Raw genomic sequence first — 15,965 nt, 5'->3', positions numbered from 1 at the left:
TGGCATGCACCACTGTGACTCTGTGGGAGAGACAATTACAAGCTCCACGTTGCACTTTTTGGCATCAGAGCTCAGCGACTGATTTTAACAACACTGTTCCAGCGCCAAACGTCCTTCTATGATGACTTTTTTGTCGAGGTGCTTTTTAAAATATGCGTACTGTCTATCAATGAATAGCAAATCTGCTGCAGGGTCTAAAGTCAGTTTACTATAATTAAAAAAAATAAGAAATACCAATGCAGGTGAGGTAACAGATCTTTCTTCTGAGACGAGCTTATCTATGGGAGCCTTGGGGCAGGATGCAAAATGTTTATCAGGAGCAAACACAATATTCAGAGAGGACAGAGATGACAGCCAGACTGCTGGGCTCTATCATTTGTCCAGACATGAACATGGCAGATATACGCAGGTGTCCCAGGGAAGAGTCACATTTCCTTTGTCACTATAGGTGATGTGTCACACATTCAATCATGTTTCCACAGAGAGCAAAGTGAATTCTCCCCCCACCCATCTCTCTTGGTGGTCTGCCTGAAAGCCACAACTTTCTTTTTGTTGCCTTTTTTTTTAATCTTGAGAAAGGTGCGTGTGTGTGGGGGAGCGTATTGAGAGAGAGAGAGAGAGAGAGAGAGAGAGAGAGAGAGAGAGAGAGAGAGAGAGAGACAGAGAGAGAGACAGAGTGAGAGAGTGAGCATCAACAAGAGAGATGTGTCCGATTCTTATTCTGGACTGACAGAGAGGCGGAGGGGCTGGTGCTGGTGCTGAAACTGAAACAGTGACCAGAGCTGAGGCTATATAATATTAATTAGTTATTGCTATCTATTACGTTTCTTTGCCACATTTGCGCATATCTGCTGCACTCACAAACGGACATCATGGTCAGAGGTAGATGGGGTCGGGCCATCGACGATGGTCGATGCCATCGTCCATCGTGCCGACCCTAATTGTAACTGTGATGTCATTTGTCATTGTGAAAGTAGAGCCATGTGTGGCACACTCACAATATCTGAACTGAAGATAACATCACAAAGAGTTCAACTCTTTCTCCAGTTCAGGAATTTAAGTGGCTGAGGTGGACGACGTCTTGTTGCTTTGCCATGCAATTGTGATATTGATTTGTAAAGTTTTTTTTTCCACAGTTGCCATTGGTTAAATCAGTTCTTGGCTATTGCAAAACATTTTTCCGCTCCACAATGTTGTTGTTGTTGTGTTTAACTTAAAGACGCCAAAAAGGGCTAGATTCCATCAAAGACATATACATAGATGGCCATTTTGCATCCTTTGATCTACTGAAGAGGATGTTTGGGTTGCCCGGCATGAACTTGCTCAGATTTCTGCAAATCAGAAATAATGTTTGATCCAAGATTCACACCTTTGAAGTACTTCCAAATGAACATGCTTTTTTTTATGTATTGCTGAGACCTCTTCACTCCAAGCATCTCAAGATTTGTATGCCTGTTTAATAACGGCATGGCCTCTACTGAGAGAATTAGAGAAGCATGGCAGGGGGAACTTGGTATTGATTTATCTGACATTATATCGGAAAGGAGTCTGGCAGTGGTACAACTCTGCTCAGTTAATAGCAGACACCAGCTGATTGTATTTAAAGTCGCTCACCGCCTTCACTACTCAAAGCATAAATTACACAAGATCTACCCTTCCGTCTCACCACTATGTGTCAGGTGTCAGAGGGCACACTATCTCATGCCTTCTGGTTCTGCCCTTCATTAATGGGATTCTGGGCTAGAATATTTGATTGGTACTCTAAGGCCTACAACACAACCCTACAGCCGGAGGCAGAACTCGCCGTCTTCGGCTGCTCGGAGTCCTCTTTGAACTTCCCTACAGCTGTGCAACAGTCTCTGACACTGGGGACCACTGTCGCCAAGAGACTCATTCTGAAGGAGTGGAAGTCCTCCTCTGCACCCTCTTTTCGGGTATGGCTGATGGACATGATTTCTGTTATACAGATGGATAGACTCAGGTCCCTGAGAAATAACTCGCTTGGGAGGTTCTCAACTATCTGGGAACCGTTTATGGCCTACTTTGACGAGGTTAAGAATGACAGGTGACTGAGGCTGGGGCTGATGGTTGGCTTGCCCGGCTGGTGTCTTGTGGACCCCTTGCGTGAGATCCCAAGCACTTTATCTATTACATACGTAAGCGCCTTGAGCAGCTGGTAGCACCACATTGCAATGTTAAATGTCAATGATGTACAGTATGTATGTTTTTTCTTTCCCCCCCTGTGTCTGAGCCTGTTTGTCTTGTATTGTCTCGTGTATTGTTTCATAAAAAATTGACAATAAAATATTGGGGGGAAAACATAAAGACGCAAAAAAATCTGTTTTTCTTCTTGTTGTTCCTAGAGTTGGATGTTTGAGCTTCACTGTGCAGAATGATGTCTGTGCAGAGTTTGACACTAGAAGCTGTTTCCACAATTGTCTGCTGAAAGTGGAACGTTTCTCAGTGTTCACTGTAAAGGTGACTTTCAACTAACCCAATTCGTGACATCACAAATACTGGAGTCAATCTCTGTCCAGTATTCAGCAGTTATTATTTGTATGCTGTAATTGGCTAGTTATGTTCTATCTAGTTAACCCTGATTGGTTGCTTTGGAATTTTTAATGAGGCAGAAGAAGAGCAAGTCATTCATGTTAAGGATTTTAATAAGATAATTTAACTTTTTTGTGTGGGAAAAACCATCACACAAATTATTATTCAAAGTAGAGTATTTTGTACACATCTTGAAACGTGACTTTCAGGGGTCTTTAAACTATTGCACAAATATTGCAACCTGCCCACAACAAACCGTTCCTTAGATTGCCCCCCAAGACACACACAAAATAAAAGGTGCCTTGCAGTTGAGTGCTTTGAAAATGGTGTCACAAACAATTTGTCCTCGGCCCTACACCACTAGCTAACCAGTCCTGAGGCTCCTACATACAAACAAGCCCCAAGAAGTTACAAGTGGACATTAATCGCTTCTGACAATTGGCCTCCAATGGTTGTAAATCTTTGTCACAAATACTTAAGCTCAGCATCAAATGGCGTATGGCTTGTTCCTATCACTTTAGCACTTGTGCTAAATCCTACCCCTCCCATATTCCTGTGGTGCCAACATTTGTGGATTACATTATTAGCAAAGAGCATAGAGCATCAATTTGTAATCTAAACAGAGTGCACTGTACACACTGGGCCTTATGTAATATCTTCCCCCACATACTGTACTACGAAAATAAAATTAGCATATTGCAATTATACAATGCTAGTAGATATATATTGCTACTAACAGTTTTCAGTCCTATCTACTGTACATCTATCTATCTCTGTCTATCCATGCCGGTGATCCAGCATCCCTGAAGTATGCCATCAAGGAGCAGCTAGGGCGTGCAGCGCAGGGCCAGCTCGGTGAGGTGCAGGGCGGACGAGGACGCGCAGCGGGCGAACCTAGATGCTAGTACTTTAATATTTCCGTTGCTTATTTTAATACAGAAGAAAATATATTCTATGGATATTACCCACATCTCACAGCTATTCTTATATTAAACCCCTACCGTAATAATAATCATAATAATCATGCTGTTGTGATCTTTGTATTGAAGTAGTCCTTACATACTGTATTGAATGGTAATGCAGATCATCCGGGAAATCCACTTCATATTTTAAAATAGAAATCACCTCCTGCATTATTGTTTATCCACACTACTACGGCATTAAGTTTAGAGGAGGAAAGAAATTGCTATTAAATAAACATGGCAAATCGTTTATCTTTGCTTTGACTCAAGTTGCACAAAGAGAGAAGCGGAGCGCTGATACAGTTGAGTTGTCTGATAAAATGGATAACGATGAGCATTGACTCATAAAAGAGTGGGATGCCATGTCTCTTTTACCGCTTTCAGACAGACACGGTTCTGGTTCTGTTCTGGAGTCTCAGAACCTTGGTGCTTTCTGGCGAACCAGCCCACGTTCACACCAGAACCAAAGTGGGAGGACGTTATTCGGTAGTCCTTCAGTTTTTTAAGAGCTCTGTGCATTTGCTGCTCGCGCATATGTAGTTTCATTTAAAGCCAGCTAGCGCTGTGAATGGATCTGCTGCTCCTGTTTCTCCCTTCTCCCCATCCACCACCCCCTCCCTTCTCCTGTCCAAACACCAGCGTTGTTTGGATATTTCCCAGAAAGCTTTGAGGCGGCATAACTTTTTACAAGAAAACCATCAAATCAGGCTAAAAAGTTAGATATAAATAATATTTACTTTTAACACAACATGCAATTCTGGAATATTTGAATAGGCTATTGGACAAAATAAAATGAAATTAAATGTAAACCCTAGGAGAAACACACATACAGCGATACCTCGCAAATGTGATTTGAGGATGTGAGCTACCAGAACTGCACAACCAGCGGTGCCTCAGGAGGTCCCTGAAGATCATCAAGGACACATACCACCCCCACAACAGCCTGTTCTCCCTGTTACCCTCAGGGAGGAGATACAGGGTCCCAAAAGCACGAACAAATCGCCTGAGGGACAGTTTCTTCCCGCAGGCCACGAGACTCCTTAACACACACAAATAAACAATCATGTAGTAGCTGCTACCATTACATATGATAATTATGCCTATGTTATTTGCACCTGTGCAAACAGAATGTTTAATTATGTTTTAAGGTGTCTATACTAGAAAAGAAAAGGAAAAGTTTACTGTTATTGCTTGTTGTTTCTCTTGTTTTACTGCATCTATATGCCCTGTTATTTTGCACTGTTATACTGTTATTTGCACTATGTTGTAACGGAGTCTACAGCACAAGAATTTCACACGTGATACTTGTACTACGGAGTGACAATACAAATCTTGAATCTTGAATACAACGTGATATAGTGAAGTGGGAAGTTTGACCGTAACACGCCAACAAGACTAGCTTACTTGACGTGCACTTTTTCAATAAAAACACATTTATTTGGTCTGCCGTTCGAGTGAACCCAGCCTTGGCCATCTCTTCTGCAAGTTTGGCATACAACTTGCTCTTTCTTGTACTGCTTTTTAGCTTTTCTTGAAATTCGGTAGATGCCCAAATCACCACTAAACATTTGGTTTCCTCAGCAGACCACTGCAAATTATTTTTCTCCATGGTGTCACTGCATTCTTCTCCTTCCTGCTCGTCTTCACAGCCTAGAATAAGACACGCCCACTGATGATGTCACGGTCCACAAGGATTTTTTTTTTTTTTTTGTGGTTCTGCTGAGAACCAACTTTTCAGGTTCCGAACCAATTATTGTTTCGGTCCGAACGCGCCGGCCGGTTCAAATTTGGGTTCGGGAACCGGAACCGGCACGGAGCCCTGCCGGTGTGAAAGCCCTATTTGAAGAAGGAAATCATGAAAGGGTATGTCTACTTCAAGCTGAGCACTACATCCCTTTATTATTCTCTGATGAACGTTTAAATTATTGAACATGGCACTAAATTGCTATTGTTGTGTAAAACTGAAAGCAAATGGAATTTACTCTCGGGTAACTTTTTTCAGTTGTTATAGCACACTTACAATTCACAAATAAAAAATGTGTGTCTTTGTTATAAAAATAAATAAATAATGGATGTTTCTCAACACTATGAAATTAGATTATATTAGTGAACTGCAAGCACATAGCTACAGAAAATAGTTGGGGTTAAAACATTTTTAGTACGGCAACAGCACTGTGCAGTTACTGTCCTGCACCACTAGTTGACTGTGCTTCCACTAATGCAGCAGCAGTACCATCAGTGTATGCTGCCTTAATGTCACAGACTCACTGAAGCTATTATGCTTATGGGCTCTTCCACAGCACATGCAGTTGACTTCTAACATGCTAGGTGTGTGTATTGTCATGCCATACTTGTATACTGTGTACGCACTTATAATTTTGGCAGACAATAAATGAGCAGATTGCCACCATAAGTTGCACATTTGTGTTATTTTAAACCCTCTAAAAAGAACATATAAATCATTGAGTCTAATATTCAGTGTTAAAAACAATCTCCCAATTGGAGAGAGTCATGTTTGTTTCTAGAGATGTGTAATTGTGAATATAAGTGTAAATATCTTTAAACAAGGCCAAATGAAGTAAAACTAATGTCAAGAAAATGACACTTGAAAATCAATCAAATTCTTTAGACAAGTTGATTTCCACTGGAAACAAGACTGAAGTTATCTCATTCCGCTGTCAGATTTAGTCAGATTTCTTTATTTTTTTTTACTTTTTATAATACGATTTTTAGATGCATTGTTACTGTGACCATATATCCACAGTCATATTTTCTTCTTTTTAATTATTTTAACTTTGGGAGTAATTCACAAATATTTCTCAGTACCTAATAGTAATAGTCAGATATTGTAATAGCATGGAAATGGAAATGTTTAGTGGAAATTAAAATACATTAATATTAATAAAATAAATTTCTTACACAACTAATGGTGGCAATCAACTAACACATTTCATGTATGCCTGCCCTGGATATAAACATACCAAACACTTTCAAGCTACAGTATGGACTAGCTGCATGTGCTTTGGAACAGCCACAAAGAAGTAGACAGTCAAACAACTGTGGGGTTTAGTACAAAGCAGTGTTAACCCTCCTGACAGGCAGGTGATCTATGGTGCTAGTTCAAATGAGTAAAGGATGATGGTTGATCATATTCAAGGAGACAATAATGCAGTATCTGAGAGAATACGACACAGTCTGTGACTCTTTGTTTTTCAGTTGAGTCACATCTTTCCACAGCAGTGAGATTGGCTTAAAGGACAATTACCGGTGTCATTTAGAGTTATACCATTAGCACTGTTTTCATCTAATTGACATTTCATTTTGCAGTCAGTGCATGCTGTATGTGATCAGGTTTAGTTACAGTTAGCTTGAAATTATCTTGTGTCACAGCTAACAAGGACACGCACAAAAAGAGGACATGGATGTGAAAGTTAGTAAGGTTACATGTTGTAAAGGATATTTTCCTGGTATCAGACTGAGGCACCAGAAGTACAATACAAACAATTGGCCCAAATTTAAAGAAGAAACATGGGTATTATCCTTTAAACATTGATTTCTTCTCATCACAGTGTTATTGTCAAAAGCACAAACTGAACGATTCAGGAATACTGCGTTTTTCTCTCGTGTGAAAAACAACTTGAAAACAGCCAGAATGACAAACACAAAGGATGCATTTTTTGGTTCTCACGTTTTGTTCTTTCTCTTCTGATATTTTGTCACCATGTCTTGTAAACTGGCAGAAGTGTGGAAAGGGAGAGGAGAAAAAATAGACAAACAGAAAAAAGTGAGATACACAAACAAAGGTGTGAGAGAGGCCAATAAGAGCAAATAAATAAACACACACACGCGCACACACACACAGGTATTGTCATGCTGTCCCTGTCCTCATTCTCAAATGGAGACGGGCGTAGAATGTCTTCCTTTCACAGGTCTGTATTATTGCAGCGTTTACCTCAGTGGAATCAGAGCTACTGTAACACTCAACCTTTCTGCAAAGAGGAAAGGAATAAGCAAACCAATCAAGGAAAACCAGCACAGATACAGAAGATCATGACTGAATTAAAGCAGGTGAGAAGTAGTTTTGGAGCAGACAGACCACTCTCAGAGAGGTCAGAGCGAAACAGCAGGAAGTTGTGGGAAATGAAGAGAATGAACAGATACAAGTCAGATACTGTAATTATAGTTCTCATCTTGCAACTTACAAAGAGAAAGCTCTAAAGCAGGGATGTCAGAGATACGGCCCGCGGGCCGGATCAGGTTTCATCCGGCCCGCGAGATGTTTTGGAATATTATTATTATTATTATTTTATTTATTTTTTATTATTATTATTATTAAATTCGCACCCCATTATCATGAACTACGTGTGGCTAATAAGCAAGCTAAGAGTTCATTCATAAGTTAATTAACCTGCACTACAAGGAAGTATGTCAGTAGGTCATCAGGTGTAAACAAAGCAGCCATGATGCCACGCTGGAATTGAATCGCGCATTCGGCTACCTACCAAAAAACAAAGGAATCAACAAGATGCTGTCGAAAAAGAGAAAGGTTGACACGGAATGCAGGCAGTTTCAAGAGAAATGGAAAGAGCAGTATTTCTTTTGTGAAGTAAATGGGTAAATGAGTCGAATTGATTTTAGTAAAAAAAAAAAATCTGGCCCCCATGAGGTCTCAGTTGAACAAATCCGGCCCTCTACCTAATATGAGTCTGACACCCCTGCTCTAAAGGTTTTTAAAAGGTAATTCTGCCTTCCCACAGTATGGAGAAGATGAAGGGTCAGCTGTACCTATTGACTAGGTCATCGTTGTCATCGCTCTCCATCTCGTCCTCGATGGCAGCCTGTAAGTCACCTATCCTCTTAAAGGCCAGCTTAAGGTCCACCTGTAAGCTCTGATTCGCTGCCTCCAGGCTCTCAATGTCCATTTCCTGGGGAATGGAAGAATCAGGGTTATCTCCTCCGATACAAACTTCAATAAACTGCCTCTTGTTTAAAACAACCCCCCCCCCCCCCCCCCCACCACTGTGTTTCTAGGTCTCACCAGTTCGTGTTTCTTGCGGCTGGCCTCGGTCTCCTTCTTGGACAGCTCTCCCATCTCCTCTTTCATGTCCCTTATCTGCCTCTGAATGCGTTTATTCTGCTCCTTCTCCCGATTCTCCGCAGCACTGTGTTGGTTCCTCTCCTCTGACATCTTCTCCAGGTTCTCCTTCAGACGGCCCACCAGGCTCTGGGGGAGAAAACTGCGTGGAACCATGTCGAAGTTTCCTCTCACACAGACACCGTATCAAAATGACGTATCAAAATGAACACGGCGATGTTCTCTGATAGAGAGGGGGGTTATTGCCTCAGGAGGGAGTTAAATTTAAAAACCCAAGGAGCTCGGACGACATTAAAATCATTCTGTATCTCAGTATGTGGAGTTAAGTTATGGAACAGTATAAATGTGGAGCTACAGCAATGTTCAAATGTGATCCACTTCAAAAAGAAATATAAAAAATACATTATTATGAGGTATAGGGAGGAAGAGTTACAGTAACAATATTGAGTTATATATAATCTGTGTATCGTGTATATTAACTTCTGGACAGTTGTATATTGTATATATTGTATATTGTAATGAAATATAATTATTAAAGTGATTATTGTGATTATAATAATGATTATAATGATAATAATTATTGAGATAGCCTATGTATATATATGTATATATATGTGTATATATGTATATACGGGTAATGCAATGTATATGCAGTGTAATTATCAATTTTGTAATTATTTGAATTTGAGAATTATTGTCTCTGTTTTGTTTATAATTGATTATTCGATAATCATTTTTCTGTTTGTATAGCTTGTTTAAGTAAGAAGGGTAGGAGCTATAAGCTATAGCTTCAGCCTACACCTTTTCGGTCTATCAGCCTTGTGCTGCTTTGTTTGTACTTTTTTTGTTTTATTTTATGAAATGTTTTAATTGCCCATGACCGAAATAAATAAATAAATAAAAAACACCACTTGAGCTACACAAATAGTGCTTTTGTTCTACCTAAAACCTCACAAGCGTTCTCCTCCTGCCGCCACTCTTTGTTCACTTTTAACACTGACAAAAATGTTGCCTAAAGCTATAGGTATATCCACCACATGTGACGTATTGCTATCTAGCTAACATAGCTAGCCAATTTATCATCCAGATAAGCCCCAGGGAGTCTGGATGAATTAGGAGCTGACGTTATCTTGTGCGGACAACCTCCGCTAATTCACCCAGACTCCTGGCGCTTATCTGGTTGGTAAATTGGCTCGGTGCCGTTTGCAATTTACTTTATCAGCTAACATTACAAAACAAACAACGCCAGATCCATGCCATTACTGTTTGGCTGCTGACTGCAGTTACGCTAACGGCCACCACACCGGCATCGCATCGCATCGTATCATATCCCAGCATTAGAAGCGAGTAGAAATGACAGCTGGTGGAGGATGATGGAGTATAACAAGGGTCACAAATTACGAATTCGTCTCCAACAAGAATGGCCGCATACTCAGACCAAACTTATTCAGACGACTGGTCTGTTTTTATTCTTGGTTTATGAAAGTGTTTTTCATGTAAGCGTTTTTACTTCCATTTATTCCTTGTTGGATGTGTTTTCGATCAGCACCTCACACATTTGAAACTGTGCATAGGGAATCATACCCTTACTTTATATATTTTCCTCTTAATAAATACCGGTACAATATTAAATGTCAGATTTGAATATAGAGGTTCACAGAGCATGTCGTTTACCTCCAGCAGATTTATTATACAAGACATAAGGGATGACCTCACCTCCAGACGTTTGACCTGAGTCCTCTCGTACTCCAGCTTGGTCTCCAGCTCGCGGATCTTAGCCTCCTGACGACTCACCAGAGACTTTTCCACCATGGACTGCTCCTGGAACTCTAGCTGGCTCTGCAGTGAATGAAGCTGGAAGGACACACACACACACACACACACACACACACACACACACACACACACACACACACACCCTGAAGAGCGCTGCTCACTGCACACCTCCTCCTTGACCTGTGTTTTCCACCTCCTCTGAAGTGAACATCAGATACTCTGCCTTTTTCGTAAACTGTTACTCCAGTTGTTTTATTGGTAGATAATATTATTGTTTCCATTCTGAATGATGAGCTCTAGGTAAGCCAACCCCCCCCCCCCCCCCCCCCCCCTTCATGTGCCCCAAATGGTTAGAAGGAGATCGGGCTGACTAACAAAGTCACAACCATTTCCAGGCTCTGTAGAGGGGGGAGATAAATGGTCAGCACACTTCTTCCATCTGAATCATTTTCTCAGGACTGATAAAAGGAAGAATGATACGCTGTAACAAATACCAATCCCAAATGCAGCATGGCACCTAATGAGCGACTTAGCATCTGAGTCAAGAAGGGTTTCTCCTTTGATTTTATTAAAGAAGCTAGATTTTCCTCCTGCTGGAAATGTGATAACCACTCCCAAGGTCAGAGACTTTAGATGGCTATCGCTGCCTTCTGTGGCAGGCGTTAACAATGCCTTACAGCCTGGTGTGTGTGTGTGTGTGTGTGTGTGTGTGTGTGTGTGTGTGTGTGTGTGTGTGTGTGTGTGTGTGTGTGTGTGTGCAAGTGTACAAAGCAACTAGCAAATACAGAAGTCATTGCACGTAGAGGAGTAGGACATTGCATGACTCCTCTGAGAGCCAGTATTGTGAGGGCATGATTAATGTGTGAGTAAAATGGCACCTCCCGGACCTTGCAATTCATTGGATCATATGACTTATAACTGATGTAAACTAAACCAATATGACTTATAACTGATGTAAACTAAACCAATATGACTTATAACTGATGTAAACTAAACCAATATGACTTATAACTGATGTAAACTAAACCAACATGACTTATAACTGATGTAAACTAAACCAATATGACTTATAACTGATGTAAACTAAACCAATCATATGACTTATAACTGATGTAAAATAAACCAATCATATGACTTATAACTGATGTAAACTAAACCAATCCCATTAAAATTTGAGAGAGCATGCTTTCCCCCCCAACATTTTCACATAAAATGTCTATATTAACAGGCAATGTACACCAGCTACGTTACGGCTGCGTTGCGGATCTGGCAAAACTGACGGATCGACTCTCGCCCATGTTAATTGACACACGCGATCTATTTTTGTCGGATCCCGCATACAGTACGTCAGACAGATTACATGAGTGTGGGTCTGTTCGCAGCCGTACCGGAGCCGTACCGCCTCTGTTCCGGAGGCGGTGTACATTAGCCCTAAGTTTTGCAATTTTGCTTTCACATTTGTTTCCAATAGCAGGAAACAAGAAGAACCCATTTCATTTGCCTAAGAAAGAATCACTATATTTTACAGGAAAGTGTTGATAAAATGCTGCAGAGGCCATTCACTTAACTTTTGAACCATGGAGCTGAAATGTCAAAATAGCAACAGAGACAAATCACCGTGACACTATCAAGGAGGTAAGCATTGAGTGGACAAAAGTGAGTGCTTTAATTTGATTTCATTTGTGAGGCCATGGAAACGAGTCGCTGAGTACATGACCCTTTCTTTACATTATATGGTGGCAAAAGTACAAGTTTTTTCTTTGACTCTAAATTTTGATGGATTCCCACAATTTAAATGCAAATTGAATTACAGTTGAATACATTATTGTACCTTTTCCTGGATCTCCTGCTTCTCCTTTGTGGCATCCTCCAGCTGGGCCTGCAGGTCACTGATCTGGCTCAAGTCCCTAGCAGACTGGCACACACGCGCACGCGCGCACACACACACACACACACACACACACACACACACACACACACACACACACACACACACACACAATATTCAGAGTTGTGTGTGTGTGTGTGTGTGTGTGTGTGTGTGCGTGCGTGAGTGAAAGAGAGAGACTGCATACATGCAAATATAGAAATTCAATTATGTGTACAAAAATATATTTGCACTTTCAATGTCAAAGGTTGAAGGAAAATACCGCTGCCAAGTCAATGTGTAATTCATGTCATCTGCTGTAGAGCAGATTGCATCTCTCTCTGATGCCAGCAGGCACACAGAGTATTTGGAAGTGAGCACCTCTTCCATCTCATCTCAAAGCCGCTGTACTTACACGTGGTGAAATAAAAAGGAATTCTACTCTTTGTGGGGATTGTGTGTGTCACAGTCCATTTCCATTCTACTATCATGCCCTACTCATGACTCCTGGCCAGAGCTTCCCGCTGAGTAGAGCAGGCTTCGAGACAGATAGCGGAAGGACTCGTGACACTGGGTGATGATACCAACCTCGGGCTTGGACAGATGAAACCAATGTGGAAGTACCAAAAACTGCAGTTCCTCGAATGGCCACTTGAGGCTGTATTCAAAAGGAAGTCAATCCCCATTCAGCCCCATGTTTAAATGCCCAAATGTACAGAATAAATAAACATGTTTACAGCCTGGTTCAAATAACAATTTTGGTCTCTATAGCCAATTTCACCTTTCATGACAACGGTACACCTGTTGAGAGTCAAATAGAGAAAGCATTATGTTATGTTTTGGGCAGCTTCCCCATCATGGACCGATAGCAGGCGGCTCTGTGGGAGAGCCCTGATCTCACACCAGCTGCGCGAGAACCAAGATGGCAGCGGCCAAAATGCCAAACTGGAGGCTTCAAAACGGGAGTCCACAAATGAATAGGTGACGTCACCGTGGTTACGTCCATATTTTTATACATACTGATACTGTATGTTGGGCGGGGCGGGTTACCTGGGAGACGGCAGCCTTGTGTTTCTTCATCAGCTCGTTCATGTCCTCCTGATCCTCCTCCATACGAGACTGCAGCTCGTTCTTCTCTCTCTGCAGACGGCTCACCTGCTCCTCGAGCTGAGAGACAAAGAGAGAAGGAAGGACAATTTACCACAGAATGACAGGATTTATTCATGAGCTATTGAATATGATAAATGGTCATTAAGCCAGCCAAGCCCTGGCAGTCCTGGAATCTCATCTAATGGTAATGAAACACAATCTGGACGGGGTTCTGGCTTGGAGGACGAGACCAATTGTAGATAATCAATTGGCCCGTTTAGGCGGGGGAAAAGTGCAGCCAGTGCAGCATACTGGTGATGTCCTATTTAGAGTGTTCATCCTCTCTGTTTAGGAGAGACAGACTCAGGCCCTCAACATGCACTCTCTAATCTGAGACATTTACAAGACCTTTCCTAGCCATAAATGCAGCAATTAACAAGCAGAGCACAGGCACACAGCACTCTGTGTCTTCCCCAGAGACACAAACATCCTCAGTCTACTATAGACGGTTTTCACCTGTGTGTTGCGCAATAGCTACAACCCCTCAGCACTTCCATTTTCTCAGGTTCTTCTTCTTCTGTGTTTTATGGCAGTTGGTATCCTTAAATGTTGTATTACCGCCACCTACGAATTGTATCATCTTCACAGTGCTAACTATTTACAGTGTCCACCACTTTCTCAGCTGTTCAAGGGGAAACATTGATTAAATTAATTTTTCTATGTAAACGTGAAGTAGGCACGAGCAGGTGTCCATTACACAGGCAACCAACTAATACCTGGCCAATCATTACCATCCCAACTATATAGGCTCTGTCGACTGCAGCCAAGGATAGCCTACAGCCCTGGCATTGACCAGGCAAACATGTCCGCCAAAGTGCCTTGGAAAAACTGTGAGTTTTAACAAACTGCTTTATTTAGTGTGTTTTTACTAGTCTTCATTACCGAGAGCGTGTTTTAGAGAATTAGGAGACCTCGGCTCGTACTATCTCAGTAAAAACCTTGTGAATGATCAACACTGACTAACATAATCATAACCTACAACAAACAGGCATCACCTTACCTCAAAACAGGCAAAGCGAACAAGCGACAGTGTGCACAAGCACCGTCCGCAAAACTCTGATTTTTAACTACAAGGCATTAGATTTAATTTGCGATAACATTTATCTTCCAAAACTAAATAAATCATAATCGAAATGCCACGGAGGCATTAGCTAATCACCACAGAGCTGCACGAATCAGTTAATTTGCTTGTTTTCTTCCCAGTATGACAATGTTAGAGCAAGCGCTCTGAGTATGAACACCTCTGCCCGAGCGCGGGGTGCGCTCCCGGTTTGCGGAGCTCCACCTCACGCTGCCTTCCTGGAGTAAGCTTACACCCGGCCGTGCTGCTCAGAGCCTAGTCTCTCCCCAGACTCAAATATTACGTTGAATCGCTGCGCTCCGCATCTGCAGCAAGCAGTAGACAGGGTTCTCCGCAGCCTCGACTTGGAGCCTTGCCGCCAACTAGCGGCGACAGCGAGACTGTGCATACTCAAACGTAACTCTGCGCGTTGGCTGCGGTACACGTCCAAAACACTAGGTGGCTTGTGGTACACATTACATATGATGTTATCGTGATGTTAAGAACTTGCAATCATGTCGGTGGGGGTACATTTTTGTCCCTCCATTTCAAAACTCATTCCGGTGAGCCTGCAGAAGGCTTTGCTAGATGAGGGACAAGCACTGTTAAATGAGGAAATGGCATTTCCTCATTCCTCACAACAACTACGTCAGCGGATATGTGCGTGGCCCAAGGCAATGGCCAATCACAGCTCTCGTGCTGGTCACGTCACGTCTGCGCTGACGCCGTGGAGTCACATTTTCGAGGAGCTGCACGCCCCCCTCCGCCGAGCTGCGCCGATAGGACGGCCAGCTGTGGTGACCCCTTGGCACAGTCGGCGCTGCTGATTTCGCGTAAGCATAAAACCAGTGTAACGTAGTGTATCAGCGTAAGAACTCTCATGGGTCTGGTGTTGAGACTACTCAGAGCCTGGCTTCTGTCAGCTGAGGTGACTGACTCGTCCTGGTTCTTCAGATGTCCGAAAACAAAAAACAGATTTCTAAATAGCGGTTATTTTGCTAAACTGAGCACACAAGGGTCATCTAAATGTTATTTTGATAAACTGAGCACACAGTACGGCAACCATTTTAGGGCATCCTCGTCCGTCAGAGTATAGGCTATCGTTCCTCAGTCTAAGTGTTGTCAGTTGTCATGTCTCCTATAGTAAACCATGTCGAGTGTGCTCTGAAACACCTTCAGTCCTCACACGAAAACGCTGTCATTCTTCCTGCATTACTGTTTCACTCCTCACGCGTCAGTCATCGCACAATACGGCGTCTCTCGTCAATCATCAGTCCTCACTCGTCAGGCATCACTCCTCACATCTCACACGAAAACGTTGTCATTCCTCCTGCCTCACTTATCACTCAAACTAGCTGTCAGGCATCACTCCTCACGTCTCACACAAAAACGTTGTCGATCCTCCTGCAGACTAGCTGTCAGGCATGACTCCTCATGTCTCACACAAAAACGTTGTCGATCCTCCTGCAGACTAGCTGTCAGGCATCACTCAAACTAGCTGTCAGT

General features: G+C 42.2%; 1 protein-coding gene across 1 annotated transcript in view; it reads right to left on the bottom strand.

Annotated features, from left to right (window-relative positions):
• LOC310776356 (unconventional myosin-XVIIIa-like) overlaps positions 1–15,965 on the bottom strand; it is a gene marked incomplete at both ends in the record, with an annotated part of 121,333 nt that overhangs the window by 3,628 nt on the left and 101,740 nt on the right. Inside the window, 6 exons of the mRNA XM_083636552.1 lie at positions 7,201–7,245; positions 8,298–8,437; positions 8,551–8,736; positions 10,324–10,461; positions 12,215–12,298; positions 13,301–13,417. Coding sequence (XP_083492678.1) covers positions 7,201–7,245; positions 8,298–8,437; positions 8,551–8,736; positions 10,324–10,461; positions 12,215–12,298; positions 13,301–13,417 — 710 coding nt within the window. The remainder of the gene's footprint in view (positions 1–7,200; positions 7,246–8,297; positions 8,438–8,550; positions 8,737–10,323; positions 10,462–12,214; positions 12,299–13,300; positions 13,418–15,965) is intronic.

The sequence above is a fragment of the Poromitra crassiceps genome (assembly GCF_964638095.1).
Source record: "Poromitra crassiceps genome assembly, chromosome: 1".
NCBI lineage: Eukaryota > Metazoa > Chordata > Actinopteri > Beryciformes > Melamphaidae > Poromitra > Poromitra crassiceps.
The sequence above is the reverse complement of the archived record's forward strand: the minus strand, read 5'-3'. Positions and strand labels throughout refer to the sequence as shown.